This window comes from Neomonachus schauinslandi, chromosome 4, assembly GCF_002201575.2.
Source record: "Neomonachus schauinslandi chromosome 4, ASM220157v2, whole genome shotgun sequence".
In the NCBI taxonomy this organism is placed as follows: Eukaryota; Metazoa; Chordata; class Mammalia; order Carnivora; family Phocidae; genus Neomonachus; species Neomonachus schauinslandi.
This window is the reverse complement of record NC_058406.1, coordinates 99645368-99664943: the sequence shown is the minus strand read 5'-3', so window position 1 is coordinate 99664943 and position 19576 is coordinate 99645368. Positions and strand designations below refer to the sequence as shown.

The following is a 19576-nucleotide window of genomic DNA, read 5'->3' as shown; positions in this document are numbered from 1 at the left end:
AATAAACATGACCAAACAAATAAAGAGAAGAGTATTGCAAAAAAGGGGAATGACACAGAAAAAGGCATGGAGACATGACCTTGTATGGTTTCCAGGAAGTACTGACAGGGGGTGTTGATGGAGTTAAGACATAAGTGGATGGAGCCCCAGTGCCAGAGGCTAGAGTCACGGAAGGGGCTAAGACGGGAAGATTTTTCCTGCTGTCCTAAAAGTTTGGATGGAGGTGGGGCTCAATTTTAGTATTTCCTCATAAATGTAACAACATCAAGTTTGCATTATACAAATAGTATTCTGGAAATACACAGACTCAAATGAAAATTTTCTCTTTTTTTTTTTTTTTTAAAAATTTACTTTTTTATTTGAGGGGGGCGGGCAGAGAGAGAGAGGGAGAGAGAATCTCAAGCAGACTTCTGCACTGAGCATGGAGCCCGACACAGGGCTCAATCTCAGGACCCTGAGATCATGACCTGAGCCGAAACCAAGAGTTGGAGGCTTAACTGACTATACTACCCAGGCACCCCTCAAATGAAAATTTTCTAATAAAGTAAATTTAATTAGCATCAGACCTTAGAAATGAAATTTTAACTTCATTCCAAACTTTAATTCCTCTTGTTGTTGTTGGTATTTTAGACCCAGCTTGTATTAAAAAGAAAAACTAAAAGTCACTATGAATCTTATTCCAAACATTAGAATTCTTATTTAACATCAACACCTATCTCTTTATTGTACCACATTCTCTTCTTCAGGGATTATTTTATTTTTTTCCGAAAGACATGCTTGAGCAGTAATCTCAGGAACAGACTATGGACAGTAACCTTTCTAAGTTTTTATAATTTTCACTTGTCTTAATTGCATGCCCCCCCTTCAATGACTGGTTGGCTGGGTATAGATTTCCAGGTTGAAAGTTGTTTCCCTTCACACATTTTATTTATTTTTATTTTATTTCTTTATTTTTATTTATATATTTTATTTATTTATTTATTTATTTATTTATTTATTTATTTATTTTAATTTTCCTTCCATTTTTATTACTCTGGTACGATACTATTCTGACCTAGTTTTGGAGGTAATTGCTGATTTGCAGTTTTCGGGTTCTCTCTAACTTTCATGTATGATGTGTCTACATGTAGAAAAATTTCAAATAATTCTACTCAGTATTCAGTGGTGCTTTTCAGTTCAGATATTACTTGAGTTCTCTGTGTTCTTATATTCCAAAGTTTTATGTGGGTTCCATCAATGCCCTGGTTTGGAGCTAACTAATGGGAGGATTCCATGTAAGACCACTTAAAGTCCTATGAGTTTCTAATCCTCTTGTCTCATCTCCTTCTCTTCCCTCTTGTATCTCAAGACCTTAAAATCTATATAGTGACATGAAGCTAGCAGGGTGAAGGTTGCGGGTTGGGAAATCTCCCTAGACATATATTTTGTCAAAACTTTCTCTCTTACATCTGGACCAGAGCTTTTGAACGCAAAAGGCTTGGAATTAATAACTTTGTTCTTTGTTGTGTCAGTAAACAATGATGATTCCCATTCAGCCGCCTAAAGGGGAAAAAGCTGTGTTTAACAGGTAGTGTAAAAAAACAAAATTCATCTGGTAATATCCTGCCACATACAGTTAGGAAACTGAGGCACAGTGAGGTTCAGGAGCACACCCAATGTTACACAGTGAGTAGGTAACAGAATTAGGACCTGAACTCACATCCATCGGAAGCCAGGTCTTGTGTTCTTTCCCCAAAGCATCATCAGAATGGCAGAGGTTCTCTAAAACACACTTTGCACAACATGGAAACATGACTTTCTCTTGTCCTGCCATGGATGTATATACAGGCTAGAAAAAAGTGGATGGCAAAGCCCGAGTAGCTGTGTAAAAAGAACCTTGAGCTGAGAGGAAGAAAGTCTAGCTTCTGATACCAGCTCCACTCTGAACTAGCTGTGTACTGAGTTAGTCCTGGTGCTTCTCTGGGCCCCAGGTTCCTCAGCGGTAGAGCAAAAGCACAGGACCTGAGAAATAATGTTATCCTTCCCGGCCTTAACGTTCTAGTCTGTTGAGGTTGAATGATCTCTGACACCTTCAACATAGTTTAATATTTTGCTACCTACACCAGAGAAGGAAATCGTGTTGCCTTTTCCAAATAGGTTCTTTTCTTAATTAGACTGTGTGATTCAGGAAACAGAGAAGGCCTGAGGTCAATGTCCAGCTCCACCACTGACCAGCATTATGATCCAGACTGAGCAGGCTTTCTACTCTCTGTTAACATCCGGTTTCTTCAGTGTGAAATGGGGATATATGTCCTACATCACTCCCAGGGATTCTGGTAGGAGCTCATGTAATGACTCAAGTGAGAACACTGCATGGTAAAATATTGTATCAGTGTACGCTATTTTGACATAATTGCCCCGCATTAGGACAAGATTTCAGCACCTTGTTTCTGAAGAACAGGAGAAGGAGCTGAAACAGGTATTTGAGGAATGGGGTTGGTGCCTTAAAGAGGAAAGTCTGTATGGACCCCTCAAGCACACCACGGGGGTGCATAACTTATGTCCAGACCTGGTGGCAAATCCTTTCTGCAAGGATAGACACATCCTGATTCTCCAGAGTTGAAGTGGGGCATCTTTATACAAAGGAAGGAGAAATAAAGGAAATTGACAGTAGAAAGAGAAAAAATGATTGACAGAAGGGGCACCTGGGTGGCTCATTCATTAAGTGTCTGCCTTTGGCTCAGGTCGTGATCCCAGGGTCCTGGGATTGAGCCCTACATTGGGCTCCCTGCTCAGCGGGAAGCCTGCTTTTCCCTCTCCCACTCCCCCTGCTTGTGTTCCCTCTCTCTCTTTGTCTCTCTCTGTCAAATAAATAAATAAAATTAAATTAAAAAATAAAGAAAGAAACTCTTAACTAGGGGCGCCTGCGTGGCTCAGTCATTAAGTGTCTGCCTTCGGCTCAGGTCATGATCCCAGGGTCCTGGGATCGAGCCCCGCATTGGGCTCTCTGCTCAGCAGGAAGCCTGCTTCTCCCTTTCCCACTCCCCCTGCTTGTGTTCCCTCTCTCACTGTGTCTCTCTCTGTCAAATAAATTTTAAAAATCTTAAAAAAAAGAGTGACAGAAGAAAAAGTAAATACAGGGAGAGAAGATGGGCTTCTAACAGATCACAGGGCGTTGTCAGGTTTGATAAGGTGGGATGGAAAGGAAAAACTATTTACCAACAGGGAGGGGTTCTTCTGGCTATTTGATTCATTCTCAAGCCTTCTCTCACACATTCACTTTGGCTACAGATAAGACTTTTATGGATGGATTATTACTTCAAGCAATACGATTGCGTTATGATTAAAACAAAGGTCATATAATTCTGGGAGCAAGAAGATATAAGAACTCAAGAAACTGCCTGGGATCTCTCAGGACACCGAAGAAGGCAGGGGTCCTCAAAGCCTTGAGGGCCAACCAGGTAATCATCCGGTTGAGGGCAGAAGGCTTTCTTTGAATATCTGTTTTCCTTTACCAGCTTTTCACTGGGCCAGAAACGACATGCTCTAGGTCTAATGATGTTAGTCATACTTTTTGCTGCTGTGTTTTTTAACTTGAACTATGCATTTCTTTCTTCCCTTATTATAAAGAGCGTTGCCTTTGGTGTCAGCATCGGGTTAAATCATGGCTGTGAAATCTAGCAGCCGTGAAACCTTGGGAAAGTTCCTTAATCTCAATGAAGTTTGTGTCTTCGTGTGTAAAATAAGTTAATGATACCTACAAGGAAGCCTAGTTATGATTAGATTAGGTGACATGGGAGCATCCAGTGAATGTCAGTTTGTTAAGATCCACTTACAGATTATTCCAAAAGATGCTGTACCTCCCTTCCCCCACACATTTGGTTGGACAGAGAAGTCCTTGCTGTTTGTGTTTTAAGGGGGTTGCAGGACATTGAACATACCTCAGTCACCTTCGGAAGGGAGGTGCCTCAGAGAAGTGCAGGGTTAATGCAATGATGTAAAAGTTGGGGGGATCCATCACAATCTTCACCATTTGGTTTCCTTCTTTATTCACACTGTGTCAGAGTGCTCACATGGACCTGTTGATGGATCGAACCTTCAGATTGTCCAGGAAAGTTGAATATTATGTTCCATCTTTCCACTTAAGCAATCTATTATTTTATAGTTAGAATATGTATTCTGATTTTTGGATCATAAAGTATGCTCAAGGGAGGATTCGATGAATTACTCATCCTAATAATTGTTTGGAAGAAAATCTTGGACCCAGTTGCATGCTTACACTAAAATAAATGCCAGATGGATGAAAATAAAAGAGAATATGGGTAGATATTTTAATCTTACATGGATGGTAATGGCCCATTTTTCTGATATAAATTCTGAATGTTATAAAAAAGAAGGTAAATATGACAATTTTTGAAGTTTTCAGTGTGGCAAAAGATAAACAAGAAGAAATACAAAATGGGAAATATGTTTAGTAATATATGAAAGGCAATAAATGCACAAAGAAAGGCCCTACAGATTCCTGAGAAAAAAGATGGCAATCAAACAGAAAAAATGTGCAAAGCTGTAAACCAAAAATTTACCAAAGAAATTAAAAAGCCCAATCAATCGTTATATAAAAAGATGTTCAACTTCTTTTTATATATTTTGAAAAATTTTAAAAATTACCAATTTAAGTAATTTAATTATGAATATTAAAAAAATACTAACCAGTGAGATTTTTCTTTATTGTGCCAAAATTAGCAAGAAAAAAATGGACAGATTGGGTGTTCCTTGAAGTTTGGGGGAACCAGCATTGCTGTCTGTGTGCTGGAACGTACAGAACAGCCCGTGCAGAGGGCATTTTAGCCAAGGGTATCAGTGTGACAACGTGCATGTTCTGTGAAGTCACAGCCCTGAGTATGTGCATTTATACTAAAGAGGGGATCAAAATTGCATAATAGTTATGCTAGGGGAAGAAGGTTCATTACAATCAATCAGTTTCTGAGAAATGAAACCAGGTAACATGACTCAATTTATATAAAAATGATACACAAACCGACACGTAGATGTACCTAGAAAGATGTCTATATGCTATTCACTAAAAGCTAGGAGATAGAATTTATTTCCTATTTTCCAGTTTTTCACGGATATTTTAATAATTCATGGACTGTCTCGTGATGGGGAAAGATAATTTTCTTTAAAAAAAAAAAAATGTGGTTATCACCTAAGTGTGAAGGAAAGAGGGTTGCCCTAAAGTGAGGGTATCTAGTTGTAGCTGTGTGACAAGGAATAAACCACTTCATACCCATAGACCTCATGTCCTCTCATCTGTAAAATATGGGTATTGGACCATATGTGCACTTTTGATTCTAACATAGACAAGTTCACTCTTGGGACTGACTTGATTTAATGGAGTTGACGGTTACTGCCCCGTCTCTGAGAAAGTTTGCCTTAGGCTCCCTCTGCTGGTCCTCTTGAGAATAGCAGGAGCAGGCTCTTCACACTATACCAAATGCCTTTCCTCCAGACTTTAAGCCCAGTCCGGTTAGGTCTCTGGCACTGGACCAGAGGCCTTGCAGGTGACATAAATTAAATATTCCTAATCTCTACAGTTAGCTTGAGATTGCCTTTGTTGTATAATCTGGGTTTAGCGAGAAAAACATTTTTTTTTTTCCCTCCATATGTGATTTGGCATCTAAATTCCTGGGTCTGTCTCACCCACTGTGTTCAGATTGCAGACCCAGGCGAATCCAGGAACTTCGAGGGAAAACTCACAAGGTCTCTGAGACCCTTATAGGAGAGGTTTCCGAAGCACTCCTGCAGCCCCGGGGAAGAGGAAGATGGCCCCCCACAGCCTGTGGCTGCTCCTGGTGCTGAGCTGTGTAGCCAGCACTGAAGTCCTGGGTAGTGAGTATCAGTCACTCAGCTGGATCTGAGCCCACAGCCAGTGTTCACGCAGCACACCCCCAGCCTTCCACTCGCCCCACACCATGTTTAGCTGCTGCAGGCAATAGATGTCAAAGACAGGGGCGCCTGGGTGGCTCAGGGGTTAAGCGTCTGCCTTCGGCTCAGGTCGTGACCCCAGGGTCCTGGGATCGAGTCCCGCATCGGGCTCCCTGCTCAGCGAGCCTGCTTCTCCCTCTCCCACTCCCCCCGCTTGTGTTCCCTCTCTCGCTGTGTCTCTCTCTGTCAAATAAATAAAATCTTTAAAAAGAAAAAAAAATAGATGTCAAAGACAGAAACAGAAGACAATGTTATGTGGTAAAAAGTGCGAGGACTATAGACTCAAACACATTCCAGCCTTGTGTGGTTGTGAACCATAGTTAAATTATCAACTAAATGTCGGTTAGGGCAATTGTTTTACAAGTTTCTTGTGACGGGTGGAGGTAATGTATTAGAAGCACCTGACACCTAGCAGTCAGCAAGTATAGAGCTACCCAATGTTCATGCGTCGTTTTCCCACTTGAACATACTGGGAATTTTGGGTTGCAAGGGACTTAGAGCCTCGTTGGAGAGATGGCTCCTACACCCGTGTAGTCCCAGCATCGGGTACAAAGTAACATGTCAACAAAGTGAGAATCAATACCCTAAGATCTTCTAGTGGAAAAAGCCGGGAAGAAAGCGGTACGCATGAGCTAAGAATATGTATCATAGAATATCTGAAAGGGAAAGAAATGAAATGTGGGCACATTTGGTGTAATGCCTTCGTTCTGTTTACAAGGAAGATGAGGCCCGAAGGAAGTCTAGACTTGCCCAAGATCGCATAGCAAGATTATGTGCTGTTCGGGCTCCTAGTCAGCGGTGCCTCTCATAGTCCCATGAGCCGTGAGGGAAACCATGCCTGAGCATGTATATACCTGGCATTCCTCCCACTGGGGAATACTTTGGCCAAGGCGAGATGCACTGGGGGGACAAGGGAAGAGAAGCAGGGCTCTTTGGGCATCATGTTGGTGTCCTGGGCTCAAGTCTGTGGTCCTCGCCTTAGCCTACCTTTGATATGTCCTTGTGCTCAAAGGCTTTCCGCCCGCCCCCCATGCCGGCTGCCAGCCGCCAGTTTTCTCAGTCCTTAGGCTGGTCGGGACCTGGGGGATTCAGCCACTTTCTCTGACCCATGCTAGAGTATGCAAGACTATGGGAGGCAGCCCCCAAGCCCTCCTGTGGAGCCAACTAACCAGAGCGTTAGCTCCCTGTTGTTCCGGGTCTGGCTTCCCTGCAGGGGCTTGAAATTCATCCCAGCTAAACCCAGGGAGTGAGAAACCAGTCACCCTACTCTGGGACTTCACCAAAGCTCTCTGGTTTCTATCCCCCGGAAGGAAGTAGAGCCAGGACACTCCCACCGGTCATTCCATTGCTCCTCCACAGATCATCCTCCCAGCTCTAGAGACTTTCTGGGGTTGCTGAGCAGGAAGATCCAGCTGGAGAGGGCTGTGGGGCCAGGTCACGGAAGCCCTTCCATGCTAGCCAGAGTCGGGAGCTTATCTGAAAGCATAGGAAGTCCCTAGAGATTTTCAGGCATGGGATGAAATAGAACAGGAGAATGGGGCAGACAAGGGACAGTGGTGTCATTTGAGTAGCGAGAGAGGAAACGCTCGCGATGTGACACGGTCTGTGCACATCCTCCAGGAGCAGGAGGAGCTCTGCACTCCCATCTAGCACTGGAGCGTGGCCACGGGGTCGCGAAGCCCAAACGTACCAGCCTGGCCTTCCCTTCATCGAGGCCGTCTGCATCTCCAGCCAGCTCCTTGCTTCTTGAACCTTCAGATGCGGCCCCCTCACTACTCAACTAGCAGGAAGAGCCCGTGCCTCTCTCTGTCATGGTTTCCTTGGCTTCCAGGCCTCGGTTCTCCTTCTCCTTTCCACCATGCTTGCCTGAAAGATCCCCTCTCCTTTTTTTTTTTTAAAGATTTTATTTATTTATTTGAGAGAGAGAGAGTATGAGGGGGAGAGGGTCAGAGGGAGAAGCAGACTCCTCGCTGAGCAAGGAGCCCGATGCGGGACTCGATCCCGGGACTCCAGGATCATGACCTGAGCCGAAGGCAGTCGCTTAACCGACTGAGCCACCCAGGCGCCCGAAAGATCCCCTCTCCTTAAGGCAAACTTCAGTGCTAACCTGTCCTGTGTCCCCCTGGCCGAAACCACCACTCCTTCCTTGTAATGCCTAAAACCTTGTGCTGCCTTCAATTCTGGCTGTTCGACCTCACGACCAAAGTGGGGATTGTGTCGGTTGCTCAGTATGTCTGTTCCAATCGTGCATTCGATAACCGGGGAAACAATCACAGGGGGGGCTGGGGGTCCCACCAGGCCTGCCGTGAACCTCCTAGCTAAACCTCTGTGGTCACCTGACCTCCATAAGCCCCTCCTCAGATGGACCACAGTGACGTTTTTGAGTCTCATGGAATTCGTGTCAGTTCAGAACCAGTGCCCACCAGTGATCCTCAAAAGCTCTGATTGTATCCTTTTCTCCAATGCACAGTTACCCTTATAAAGGCCGTAGTTCCCTTTGGAGAAGGCTGGGAGAAAGATGAACGGTATAAAGTTTTGGCAGCTTAGCAGGATCTTTCCTCAGGGCACCCAGTCTCCGGGTCATTCTGGAAACTGACCACGTGGGAAGTGATTGTTTTTGCCCTCCTAACTTGTGCTTGCCTCTGGTGTCTGTGCAGACGTCCTCATGAGACCCAGCTGTGCGCCTGGATGGTTTTACCACCTGTCCAATTGCTACGGATACTTCCGGAAGCTAAGGAGCTGGTCTGAAGCTGAGGTAAGAAACCGGGCCCCATGCTTGGACGGGTGTCTCTAAAGCCAGGGGCCACCAGGTGCTGCAGGTCTCATGTGACTCAGAAGTAAGGGTCCTGCCTTGGCATTCTGAGGAGGCACCTGGCTGCTGAAATGGGGAGAAGGCGGTTGTGTGTCGCACTCATTCATTTGCCAGAAAGAGCGGTGTGCAGCCAGGCTTGGGGCACGGTCTTCAGAACCGCCTGACAAAAAGTGAAGCAGTCTAAACAAATGGAAGGCCTCACTGCCCACAGCCCCCAACAAAGGCGCTGGTTTTGTTTCACTGAGGCTTTGTCTAGAAGACACCCAAGTAGCCACTTCACCTCCGAGGAGTGTGGGGAGCCCATGCAGCTGTTTCTCTGGGTTGTGGTTCTTTAATGGACGTGACTGGTTGGGGGCACCTTATGGGGAAATGTGGTGTGATCTGGGCCCAGAATGGCCTCAGAATTCTGTTTATAAATAACTCAGTGATGATGGAGCACTTAACAAGTGACAGCTATTGAAGCTACAAAGTCTTCTCTGGCCTTAAAAAGTGCAGGATTAGTGCAAGATTGTGACACTTAAACAGAAGATTTCAATGCAGTGTGAGCATGAGTGACTCTCCCAAGGTTATACCCAGAGTAACTAGTGGAACAAACCCAGGGAAATCAGCCCTAATGCAGTGCTTCCTGGGCTGATGTGGATGATGGTTACAGAGAAAGAGAGAGAGGAAGAAAGAGAGAGAGAGAAAACACTAAATGAAGAAGGGGTTTCCCAGACACTGTTTGCTGAAAGAAAGAAAGCTGGTGGAGAGCAATGAACTTCTCCTCAATTCTTGAGAAGCAAACTTGAAGAAATCTTGAAAGGCCACCTGTACTGCCTGTCTCCAGAGATTCCAACCCGAATTCTGCCAACACAAAGAGGAAGATACCTGGGGGACTTGGGAGTAATATAGACCTGAGTTTAAATCATGACCCTGCCTTACAGAGTTAAGTCATACCTCACTTGATTGGTTTTCTTGCTTTAAAATGGGGATGGCACTTTACCCTACAGGCTTCTCAGAAGGATTCATTAAAATAACTTGCAAAGAGCCTACGGCAGAGGCTGGGTGCTCAGTTGAGGTTCTCAAGGCAAAAACAGTCCAGAGGATTGATCCAGAGCCTTAGCAGAGTTGACCGGTTACTCCTGAACAGAATGCAGAGAAGGTACTGGAAAAGGACCCGGCAAACCTTTACCGTGGCCACTGCTACTGCTTGACTAGTTGCCAGTATTGAGGGCCAATCTTAGTTCTCGAGAGCCCTGGTATGGAGGGGGCCATGAAGATGATGGGTAGATCTGATCTCGCACACGAGAGGCAGAGAGGTCTGGGTTCCAGGCCCGGTTCCCTCACTACCAGGCGTGGGAACTTGGAGGAAAATCTCACGGAACCACTTGGAGCCCGTTTCCTCTTCTGTCCCAGGAATCCTTTGTGACTGGTACTCTCACCAAATGTTGACTGGTAATCTGGCTTCCATGCCTCACAAGTTTGAAAGTCAAATGAAATTAGGGGTCTGGAAGCATTCTGGTGTTGTGAAGTGGTTGACAAATGGGAGGCCTGTATGAACATTCAACTCTAACCACATCTCATCATGAGCAGGATGCCAGAGGGAAGCACTAAAACAGCAACCCCAGCCAAAGCCATGTTTTTATTCAACTAAGTTGTGTTAAATTAGGTTTTATCATGTAGGCAGATCCTGTAACACAACCCCCAAAGAGCATAAAATAAGTATATATCTCTATCTAGCTCTAAGACGTGTGTATATAAAAGGTTGTCTCGTTTAATTGGACAGTAAATTTCTGGTTAGGGAATGGTTATGCCACATCTTCCATCCGATACCTGAAACAAAATGTGATTATCATTCAGTAATCAATAAGAAAAATCCCGCCCGCATTCTCTTGCATAGGAATGAAAGTAGCATCTTTGAAGAACAAGAATTTGGGATGAAAAAAAACCATACAGGAGTAAAACAAACTTGGGTCTGGAAAGTTGCACCAGAGTAGATAGATACATGCTTGCACCCCAGCCCCTGGTCTAGTTTAACTGGGATGAAGACACTCAAAACTCCAACTAGATTAAATCTTATGGCCACTGCTGAGGAAAAGCAAACAGACAGGCACATTAATCTAGAATCAGAAGGTCGCAAACACGGGATCTTCAATTCTCGACCAGCATCTGAGGAGTCTCCCCTCTCCTTGGAGGAAGCATCACAGATTTGTAGACAGTCCACACTGTTCCTATTTGGTACCAAATAAAGATAAGGTACAGAGCACCGTTTACAATTTACAGTATATTATTCTTGTGCAGTATAGGGCCAGAATAATCTACAATAAAACCGACATCAAACTTGGGAGTTACACAGACCTGGGCTCTATTCTTGGGCAACTAAGTCTAACGCCCTTTTCTGATCGTGCATTTCTCCACCATAAACTAAAGGTGGGTCCTACTTCCTGAGACCGGCGTGAGGATTGAGTGGGATAATGTGTGTGAGGTGCTCATCATTTTGGAGGTGCTCCGTGAAGAGCCCACCTTATTCTATCTGCTCTAGACTCATCCTGTTCAAGTGTGTTCCCTTAGATACAGTGGCACTGATTTTTTTTTTCTCTCTTTCCTTTCTAGTGGGACATGAAACAAAGGGCACGTTTTATAATCAGTGATTTCTTAGATTTGTTAAAATGCAGAATTAGAATATTTAATTATAGCCATTATATCCTCACACAACTCCCTTGTGTAGCAGAGTAATTATTTCTTCGACTTTACAGATAAGGAGTGTGAGCCTCCGAGAGGTCATGTGACTTGTCAAGGTCACATACAGTAACTTGGGGCAAGACCAGGAGGACCGCAGGCACGTCCACTGACCCTAAAGCTCACAACCTTGCCTCGAGCCGCCTCTTCCTCCGAGACCCCACACTTGGGGCAATTGTGTTTTCTCCTCTGGAGACAGGCAGTGTCACAGGGTGTAGATCTCAACTTCTGGGAGAGGTGGGGCTGCGCACTCCACGTTGCTTGGAGCCCTAGGGTTCTGGGGTGAGGATTATGCTTTTAAAACTCAAGAGATGATTAGCAAGACGTCTTGCCCACAGCTCGAGTGTCAGTCCTACGGAAACGGAGCCCACCTAGCGTCTCTCCAGAATGTAAAAGAAGCCACCATCGTAGCAAAACACATAACTGGCTACCAAAGAAACCAGCCCGTGTGGATCGGCCTGCACGACCCACAAAAGGTAACCTCCGACGTGGCCCACTGATGCCCCCTGGGCAAAGCTGGATAGATAGCCCCTAGTCTGGGAAATGGCCTCCAGGCCTACTGACAGGGACACCGGCTGTGGATCTCCTTCAGTCACTGCCTCCAATCCATAGAGGCCAAAGCCTCAAGCTCTGGGTCTCCATTCTGGCTCTCAGTGGAGGAAATTATTTCAATGGCATCATTTTTTTTAATATATATTTTTATTTATTTATTTGACAGAGAGAGAGACAGCGAGAGAGGGAACACAAGCAGGGGGAGTGGGAGAGGGAGAAGCAGGCTTCCCACTGAGCAGGGAACCCGACGTGGGGCTCCAGCCGAGGGTCCTGGGATCATGACCTGAGCCAAAAGCAGATGCCCAACCGACCGAGCCACCCAGGTGCACCCATTGCCAATTCTTATACTGAAATGCCCTCTCTATCCCTACTGCCCAGAATACACCAGAAAGAGTTTGACATGTTTTTTATTTTTATTTTTATTTTTTTTAAAGATTTTATTTATTTATTTGACAGAGAGAGAGACAGTGAGAGAGGGAACACAAGCAGGGGGGAGTGGGAGAGGGAGAAGCAGACTTCCCACGGAGCAGGGAGCCCGATGCGGGGCTCGATCCCAGGACCCTGGGATCATGACCTGAGCCGAAGGCGGACGCTTAACGACTGAGCCACCTAGGCGCCTTTCAATGGCATCATTTTATAGAACTTCTAAGTAAAGGCCTCCCAAATCTTAGAACACCAAATGACCGGCTTTTCAGAGCCTAAAAAAAAGTTGTGTAAGTATATACAGGTATATACATACATATATATATATAAACATACATATATATACGTGTATATAAACACACACACCTGCTATGGGATCTGGCTTAATTAAATTCCCATTAGATCTTGAGTTCAAGTTGAGAACTTTCAGCCAAGCCTTTTCCTAGATGCTATTGTGCTTTTTATTTCATCCATAATTTTTTTCACTAGGCCCTCATTTCAGTCTCCATCAAACACCTCACTGTAAAGAATGGCACGTGAGGTCTTTGAGCTGGTGGTGGAGGTCTCTATGTGGGACCTGCAGTTTACAGATTCTTTGTGGGTCTTCTATCATTAACCCAAACAGACATAAGAAACACAAGAAGAGAACCCCCAGACTTTGTTTCTTGACAAAACTTTGCCATAGATGTCGCCAGTATTTTATACAATTAATTACACATTTTTATCTATTCACATTGCTATCAATCAGAACTCTCTCCTTCAGAGTCCAGACAAATATTTACATCTATTTATACCAGATTTGTTTTGGTGATTTAATTTTCTACATTCATAATTGAAGAAAGTTAATAGCTCATAAAATCCTTTCAAAAATTGTTCGATGTCTCTAGTTATCGAAGAAATGCGAATTAAAATAGCAATATAATTTGACTTATCAGATCATCAAGCTTTCGCTTTGTCTTAATGCGTAACATTTTTAAGGATATAGAAAAGTTGTCCAGTAGATGGGGGCTTAAATTCCTACAACTGAAAAGTGTTTGGGAGGTAGTTTGGCCATGCATATCAGTATCCTCAACATATTGAAGCCCTTTGACCCATTCATTCTACTACCGGGTTTCTATCCTAAGAAAATAAGTTTAAGTGCAGAAACAGCTCTAGGAACAAAGTTGTTCATGGCAGTATTCTTTATAATAAGAGTAAGTTGGAAACAATGTAAATATCATCAACAGAATTAAGGTATATTCTAGTACATCATTACCATTTAAAAATGTTTAGAAAGCAAGGTGCGCAGCTGAAGAAGTATTTTAAAGATCACCACATATGTTAGCACATAAAAATATGGTGATAGAGAAAAATGTTTACACCAGAAGGAAATATGCCAAATTGTTAGTGATGTTTTCCTCTCGGTGAATAAATGGGGTGAGTTTTCTATGTTTCATTCCGTGCACGTTTCTGGGCTTCCCCAGTTTTTGCAATGGCACATTTTTACAAGTTTCTTTTTTTTTTTTAAGATTTTATTTATTTATTTGAGAGAGAGAATGAGATAGAGAGAGAGAGCATGAGATGGGGGATGGTCAGAGGGAGAAGCAGACTCCCTGCTGAGCTGGGAGCCCGATGTGGGACTCGATCCCAGGACTCCAGGATCATGACCCAAGCCGAAGGCAGTCGCCCAACCAACTGAGCCACCCAGGCGCCCCAAATTCTTTTTCTTTTTTTAAGATTTATTTATTTATTTATTTGAGAGAGTGCATGAGAGGGGGGAGGGTCAGAGGGAGAAGCAGGCTCCCTGCCGAGCAGGGAGCCCGATGCGGGACTCGATCCTGGGACTCCAGGATCATGACCTGAGCCGAAGGCAGTTGCTTAACCAACTGAGCCACCCAGGCATCCCGATTTTTACAAGTTTCTAAGGGGCTGTGAGGCCTGCAGGCGGACCGTCTTCCATCTCTGGTTACTTGCAGAAGCAACAATGGCAGTGGATCGATGGGGCCTTCTCTGGCTACAGAAGCTGGTCTGGCGCGTCCAGGCGTAGGGACGAGCACTGTGTGGAGATGAGCTTCAAGGACAGTAAGTTCTCACGCACCGCCCCTCGCTTCTTCCCAAATCGGAGCTCCTGCCCTTTCCCTGTAAGAGCAGAAAATGGAACGTCCGCTCCCCGTCGCCCCATCCGCACCAGTGACTCCGTTTTCTGCAGGACAGGGCCTTGCCACAGACCTGGTGTAGCAACCTGCAGTCGGCTGTGACCATGTTACAATCTTGGCCACACCTATGACCCAGCTGTTCAGTTATTTACTTAGTATGTTCTTTAAATCCACTCACTTTTCCCCTTAAATATGCTTATTTTTAAATCCTATTATATTCATACGATGAGGGGGAAAGATGCCACATTTTGGGAAACCCAGACTACCGGGTGCAAATATGTGGGACCCCCTGCCGGCTTCTTGATAGTTAGGGTTCCCTGGGAACCCTGGGGACCTCCTCTTGGCCTGCATTCTTCCCTCTTGTTTGTTTCCCTGAGTTTTGTCCCCAAAGTGCAGGGCCCAGAACCTCAGCGGCAGGCTGCACACAATCATGTGAGTCTCCTTGTTTCTCTTGTCTTCTTTCATTTCTTGCTTTTTATGTAATAAGGTAGAGTTTTCGACCTTTGTACCAAAGACAGTTGGAGCTGGATAATTCTTCGTTGTGGGGGCTGCCCTGTTCTTCGTAGGTTTAGGATACCTTGGTCTCTAATCGTTAGATGTCAGTAGAACCACCGCTCCCCCACCACAAGTTGTTTCCACCAAAATGTTTGCAGATGTTGCTAAATATCCCTTAGGGGGCATAATCGCTTGAATTTGAGAACCACAGTGGGTAAGTGATGTGGAAGATTTCCGTTGTAAAACAAGAAAACAGAATATCAAAGATAAAGAGGCTACTCGATGCCAAAGACCACATCCCAGTGGGTTTAAAAGGCCCCAAGGTGTCACCAGAACACCCCTCCAGGCAGGAAGTGGGTCTGGGAAAGGCCTGGACTAAGGACTCAGGGACATGAGGCAGGGTGGCTGTCGTCTGAGGAATAAAGTTTATATGCACAAAAGAGAGGAGGAAAACCTTCCAGCAGCAAAGGATGAATGGTCTAGACCCTTCACAGTAAGAGGGTCTCCTCACAGATGAACGAAGGACTTCTCGCAGACTTGCAGAGATCATAACCGCTGCTGGGAAAGGCTCAAAACAGCCCAGATGGAAGGAACACAACTGAGACCAATAGGTAGAAGCTAACAAAGTGTGGATTTCTGCCTAAATGAAGGAAAAAATTTTTGAGCAATTAACACTACCCAAAAATCTAATGGGCTACCCCTAGGAAGTAGTGAGAACCCTATCACTAGAGTTAACCAAGCAAAAGTGGACACTAGAGCTGCTAAAAGTGTTAGAAGAGAAGGTCCAAGGCACATGGAGAATCAATTGAGGAACACTTTTAAAATACAAATTCCAGGCCTCGGGGCACCTGGGTGGCTCAGTCGTTAAGCCTCTGCCTTCGGCTCAGGTCATGGTCCCAGGGTCCTGGGATCGAGCCCCACATCGGGCTCACTGTTCAGCGGGAAGCCTGCTTCTCCCTCTCCCACTCCCCCTGCTTGTGTTTCCCTCTTTCGCTGTGTCTCTCTCTCTGTCAAATAAATAAATAAAATCTTTAAAAAAAAAAAAAAAAAAACAAATTCCAGGCCTCATTTTGGACCTACAACATCCGAAGCTCTAGGGCTGGAGGCCAGAATACCTTTGGGGAAGCTATGGACCAGATATCCTCCGGTGTCCTTCCCCTGATTCTGAGATTTCAACTGGACCAAGTTCTCAAACACAAGTCTTTCCTGTCGGTCCACGTTCACAGGGGCAAGTGCCCAGGAACAAAGCCACTTGCGTGGGACCGGGAAACCTGACATCCTCCTGAGAACACTGGGTCTTTCAGAATCTCTTCCTTTCCTCGAGGTCACTCAGCCCAGCTCTGAGCTACCAAAATACAGGTGCTCAAGCCAGAAAAGCACAAGGAATGAAACAAGGACTAGTGGAATTTTAGAGAGCCTTCCCTTGGCCCCATCAGTGTCATTTTATATTTGTGTAACAGATTTAGCCCCACCAACTCGGGGGCTGAATTGTTTCTTGAAGACTCCAAAGGTATAGTATTAATGGACCAAAACACAGCCACATGCCCACATCCTGTGTGTGACTGGACTTGTTCCTCTGCTATGTCCATTTAGAAGGACCTTCCCAGGACGTTTTGTCCGGTTGGTTCTTCTCTCACCCTTTCTGACTCCCTTTCTGCACCACAGTGGAACTCTCTCGGGACTCTCCGGCAAATCGCACTTGCCAGAGTTTTCTGACATTTCTACTGGTCCACTCTGACACATTCAATAATGATAACTAGGGTGCTACAATTTAAAGAGAAATTTCATATTCAGCGCAGTCGGGGTCAAAACCCTGGGCTCTGCATTCTGAATGCCTGGGGTAGGATTCCATCCCTCCATGTAGCTGTGTGACCTTGAGCAGATTTCCTACTTCTCTGTGCCTCAGTTGCCCCTCCATAAAAAGGGGCAAACCAAGAGTACGAATCCTGTGGATACGTACAGGTGAAATGCTTATCCCAGTGCGGGTTGGGCTCAGGGTTCTCGCAGCCTGGAGGGGAGGGCTGTGGTCCCCTCCACACACCTCCCTGGTGTTGAGGAAGGGAGGAGGCACCAGGACGGGTCAGAGCCAGGCAGACATCCAGACTCGGCGCTCCGCTGCACACACCCACTGTGACAAGTGACTCTGTGCGTGGCCATAGTTGAACCTCTCCTCGAAAACATTTCAGTTTCAAGACCCACCTCCTCCTTGCTCTGGGTCCTTCCTTATAAAAGGATGGCCTGTGGGCCATGACTGGCTCGGCGGCTTCCAATTCTTTGACCTTCAAACAGGCTCTGCTTAGTGCCTCAGCTGTGAACTTTGGAGAAATCACCCTCACAGCATCCTGTTTCCAACACAAAGGACCCCCACCTTCTGTGGATTCATGTCAAGCTCTGAGGGACTCAGAAGGGACGTGGGCATGGGCTTCTGCAATCGTGTGTAACGTTTAAATTATTTTTCTTTCTGGTAACAAAGTTAGGACCAGTGTTAGTGTCTGGTTCTTCAGAGAGACAGAAGTTATAGGATGCATATGTAGAGAGATAAATTTCTTTTTTTTAAATTTTATTTTATTATGTTATGTTAATCACCATACATTACATCATTAGTTTTTGATGTAGGTTCCATGATTCATTGTTTGTGCATAACACCCAGTGCTCCATGCAGAACGTGCCCTCCTCAATACCCACCACCAGGCTAACCCATCCTCCCACCCCCCTCCCCTCTAGAACCCTCAGTTTGTTTTTCAGAGTCCATCGTCTCTCCTGGTTCGTCTACCCCTCCGATTTCCCCCCCTTCATTTTTCCCTTCCTACTATCTTCCTTTTTTTTTTTACTTTTTTTTTATTCTTATGTTAATCCCCATACATTACATCATTAGTTTTAGATGAAGTGTTCCATGATTCATTGTTTGTGCATAACACCCAGTGCTGCATGCAGAATGTGCCCTCCTCAATACCCACCACTAGGCTAACCCATCCTCCCACCCCCCTCGCCTCTAGAACCCTCAGTTTGTTTTTCAGAGTCCATCGTCTCTCATGGTTCGTCTACCCCTCCGATTTCCCCCGCTTCATTCTTCCCCTCCCGCTACCTTCTTCTTCTTCTTTTTTTTTTTTTCCTTAACATATATTGCATTATTTGTTTCAGAGGTACAGATCTGAGATTCAACAGTCTTGCACAATTCACAGCGCTTACCAGAGCACATACCCTCCCCAGTGTCTATCACCCAGCCACCCCATCCCTCCCACACCCCACCACTCCAGCAACCCTCAGTTTGTTTCCTGAGATCAAGAATTCCTCATATCAGTGAGATCATATGATACTTGTCTTGAGAGATAGATTTCTTTTAAGGAATTGGCCCATGCGATTGTCGGGCTGGCAAAGCTGATGTGCACAGGGCGGGCCAGCGACTCTGATATCGCAGTCCTGAGTTGGGGGCACTTTGGAGGCAGAATTCCTTGCTCCTTGGGCAAACTCCATCTTTTCACTGATTGGATAATGACCCACATTATGGAGGGTAATCTGCTTTACTCAGAGTCGACTAATTTAGATACTTATCACAGCTAAAAAAAAAAAAAAAAAAAAAATCCCTCACAGCAACATGTAGACCGGCGTTTGACCCAACACCAGGGCACACATCCTGGCCCAGGTGACCCGTGAAATGAACCATGGTGGTACCTTCCCGAGGGTTGCAAGCAAAACACCCAGGTCGCGCGGGTAAGTGCAGTACAGAACCAGATAGATTTGAACATCTCTTTATTTTCTTGCAGATTTTTTGACCTGGGAGAGCAATGACTGCAGCAAGCACCGGCACTTCCTGTGCAAATACCAGCCATAGAGCGAGCATCCGGGCTGAGCCCATGCCGCACGGGCCCCTGTCCCCTTCCCTGTGTGCGCGCTGGCTGCCTCTGATCATCATCTTCGAGTAAACATAGCAACTGAGGCTGATGAGGCCCTTATTGCACTCACTTTTTTAGGTTTGTTAGAAGCCAAGTCCTCAACGCTGGTAGGGCAGTGGCTTCTAGCTCTAAAGGTCACCCCGGGATCTGTCTCCATGGTCCTCTGCTTTCCTCTTCCTCACTTCTGGCTGTCTCGGAGGAGGGAGGGGACTGGTGAATAGCCAAATGGAAATGTCTCATCAAAGGTTTGGAGACAGGAGGAGGAACGTCAGGAGTGAGCCCCCAGCCCCCTTCAGCTTCTGCACCCCCCTGCCCTTTCTCTAGTGCCCAGATCCTCCTGCTCAGACACCTGCTTAGTTTTCCTTTCACCCCGGGGAATGTTTACCAGTAGGGTCCCTATTAGGCTGACATGAGCCATAGATTCCAGGGCCATCTCTCAATAAATAGCTGTCTGCATAGAAGACTGCTCTGTTCCAGTTTGATAGTGATGGGAATAAAACAGTGAAATAAGACTCAGAGAACATACCCACGTGCCTCTTCATCTCCTTCCTCCTTGTCCCTGCCTTTCCTCAAAATAGCTCCCC

The 19576-nt window shown here is 45.4% G+C and overlaps 1 protein-coding gene across 1 annotated transcript; it reads left to right on the top strand.

Annotated features, from left to right (window-relative positions):
• The first annotated feature begins 5801 nt into the window (after nucleotides 1-5801).
• Nucleotides 5802-18931, top strand: REG4 (regenerating family member 4). The gene is made up of 5 exons (XM_021690251.1): nucleotides 5802-5868; nucleotides 8622-8719; nucleotides 11833-11970; nucleotides 14425-14530; nucleotides 18864-18931. The coding sequence occupies exons 1-5, from the start codon at nucleotides 5802-5804 to the stop codon at nucleotides 18929-18931; spliced, it is 477 nt and encodes a 158-aa protein (XP_021545926.1).
• Nucleotides 18932-19576: the final 645 nt, after the last annotated feature.

Excerpts from the sequence above, each read along its gene's own strand:
- REG4 (XM_021690251.1), top strand. The coding sequence starts at position 5,802 with ATGGCCCCCCACAGCCTGTGGCTGCTCCTGGTGCTGAGCTGTGTAGCC. Across the intron at positions 5,869-8,621 it reads CAGCACTGAAGTCCTGGGTA|ACGTCCTCATGAGACCCAGC; the intron begins GTGAGTATCAGT and ends GTGTCTGTGCAG. Across the intron at positions 8,720-11,832 it reads GGAGCTGGTCTGAAGCTGAG|CTCGAGTGTCAGTCCTACGG; the intron begins GTAAGAAACCGG and ends TCTTGCCCACAG.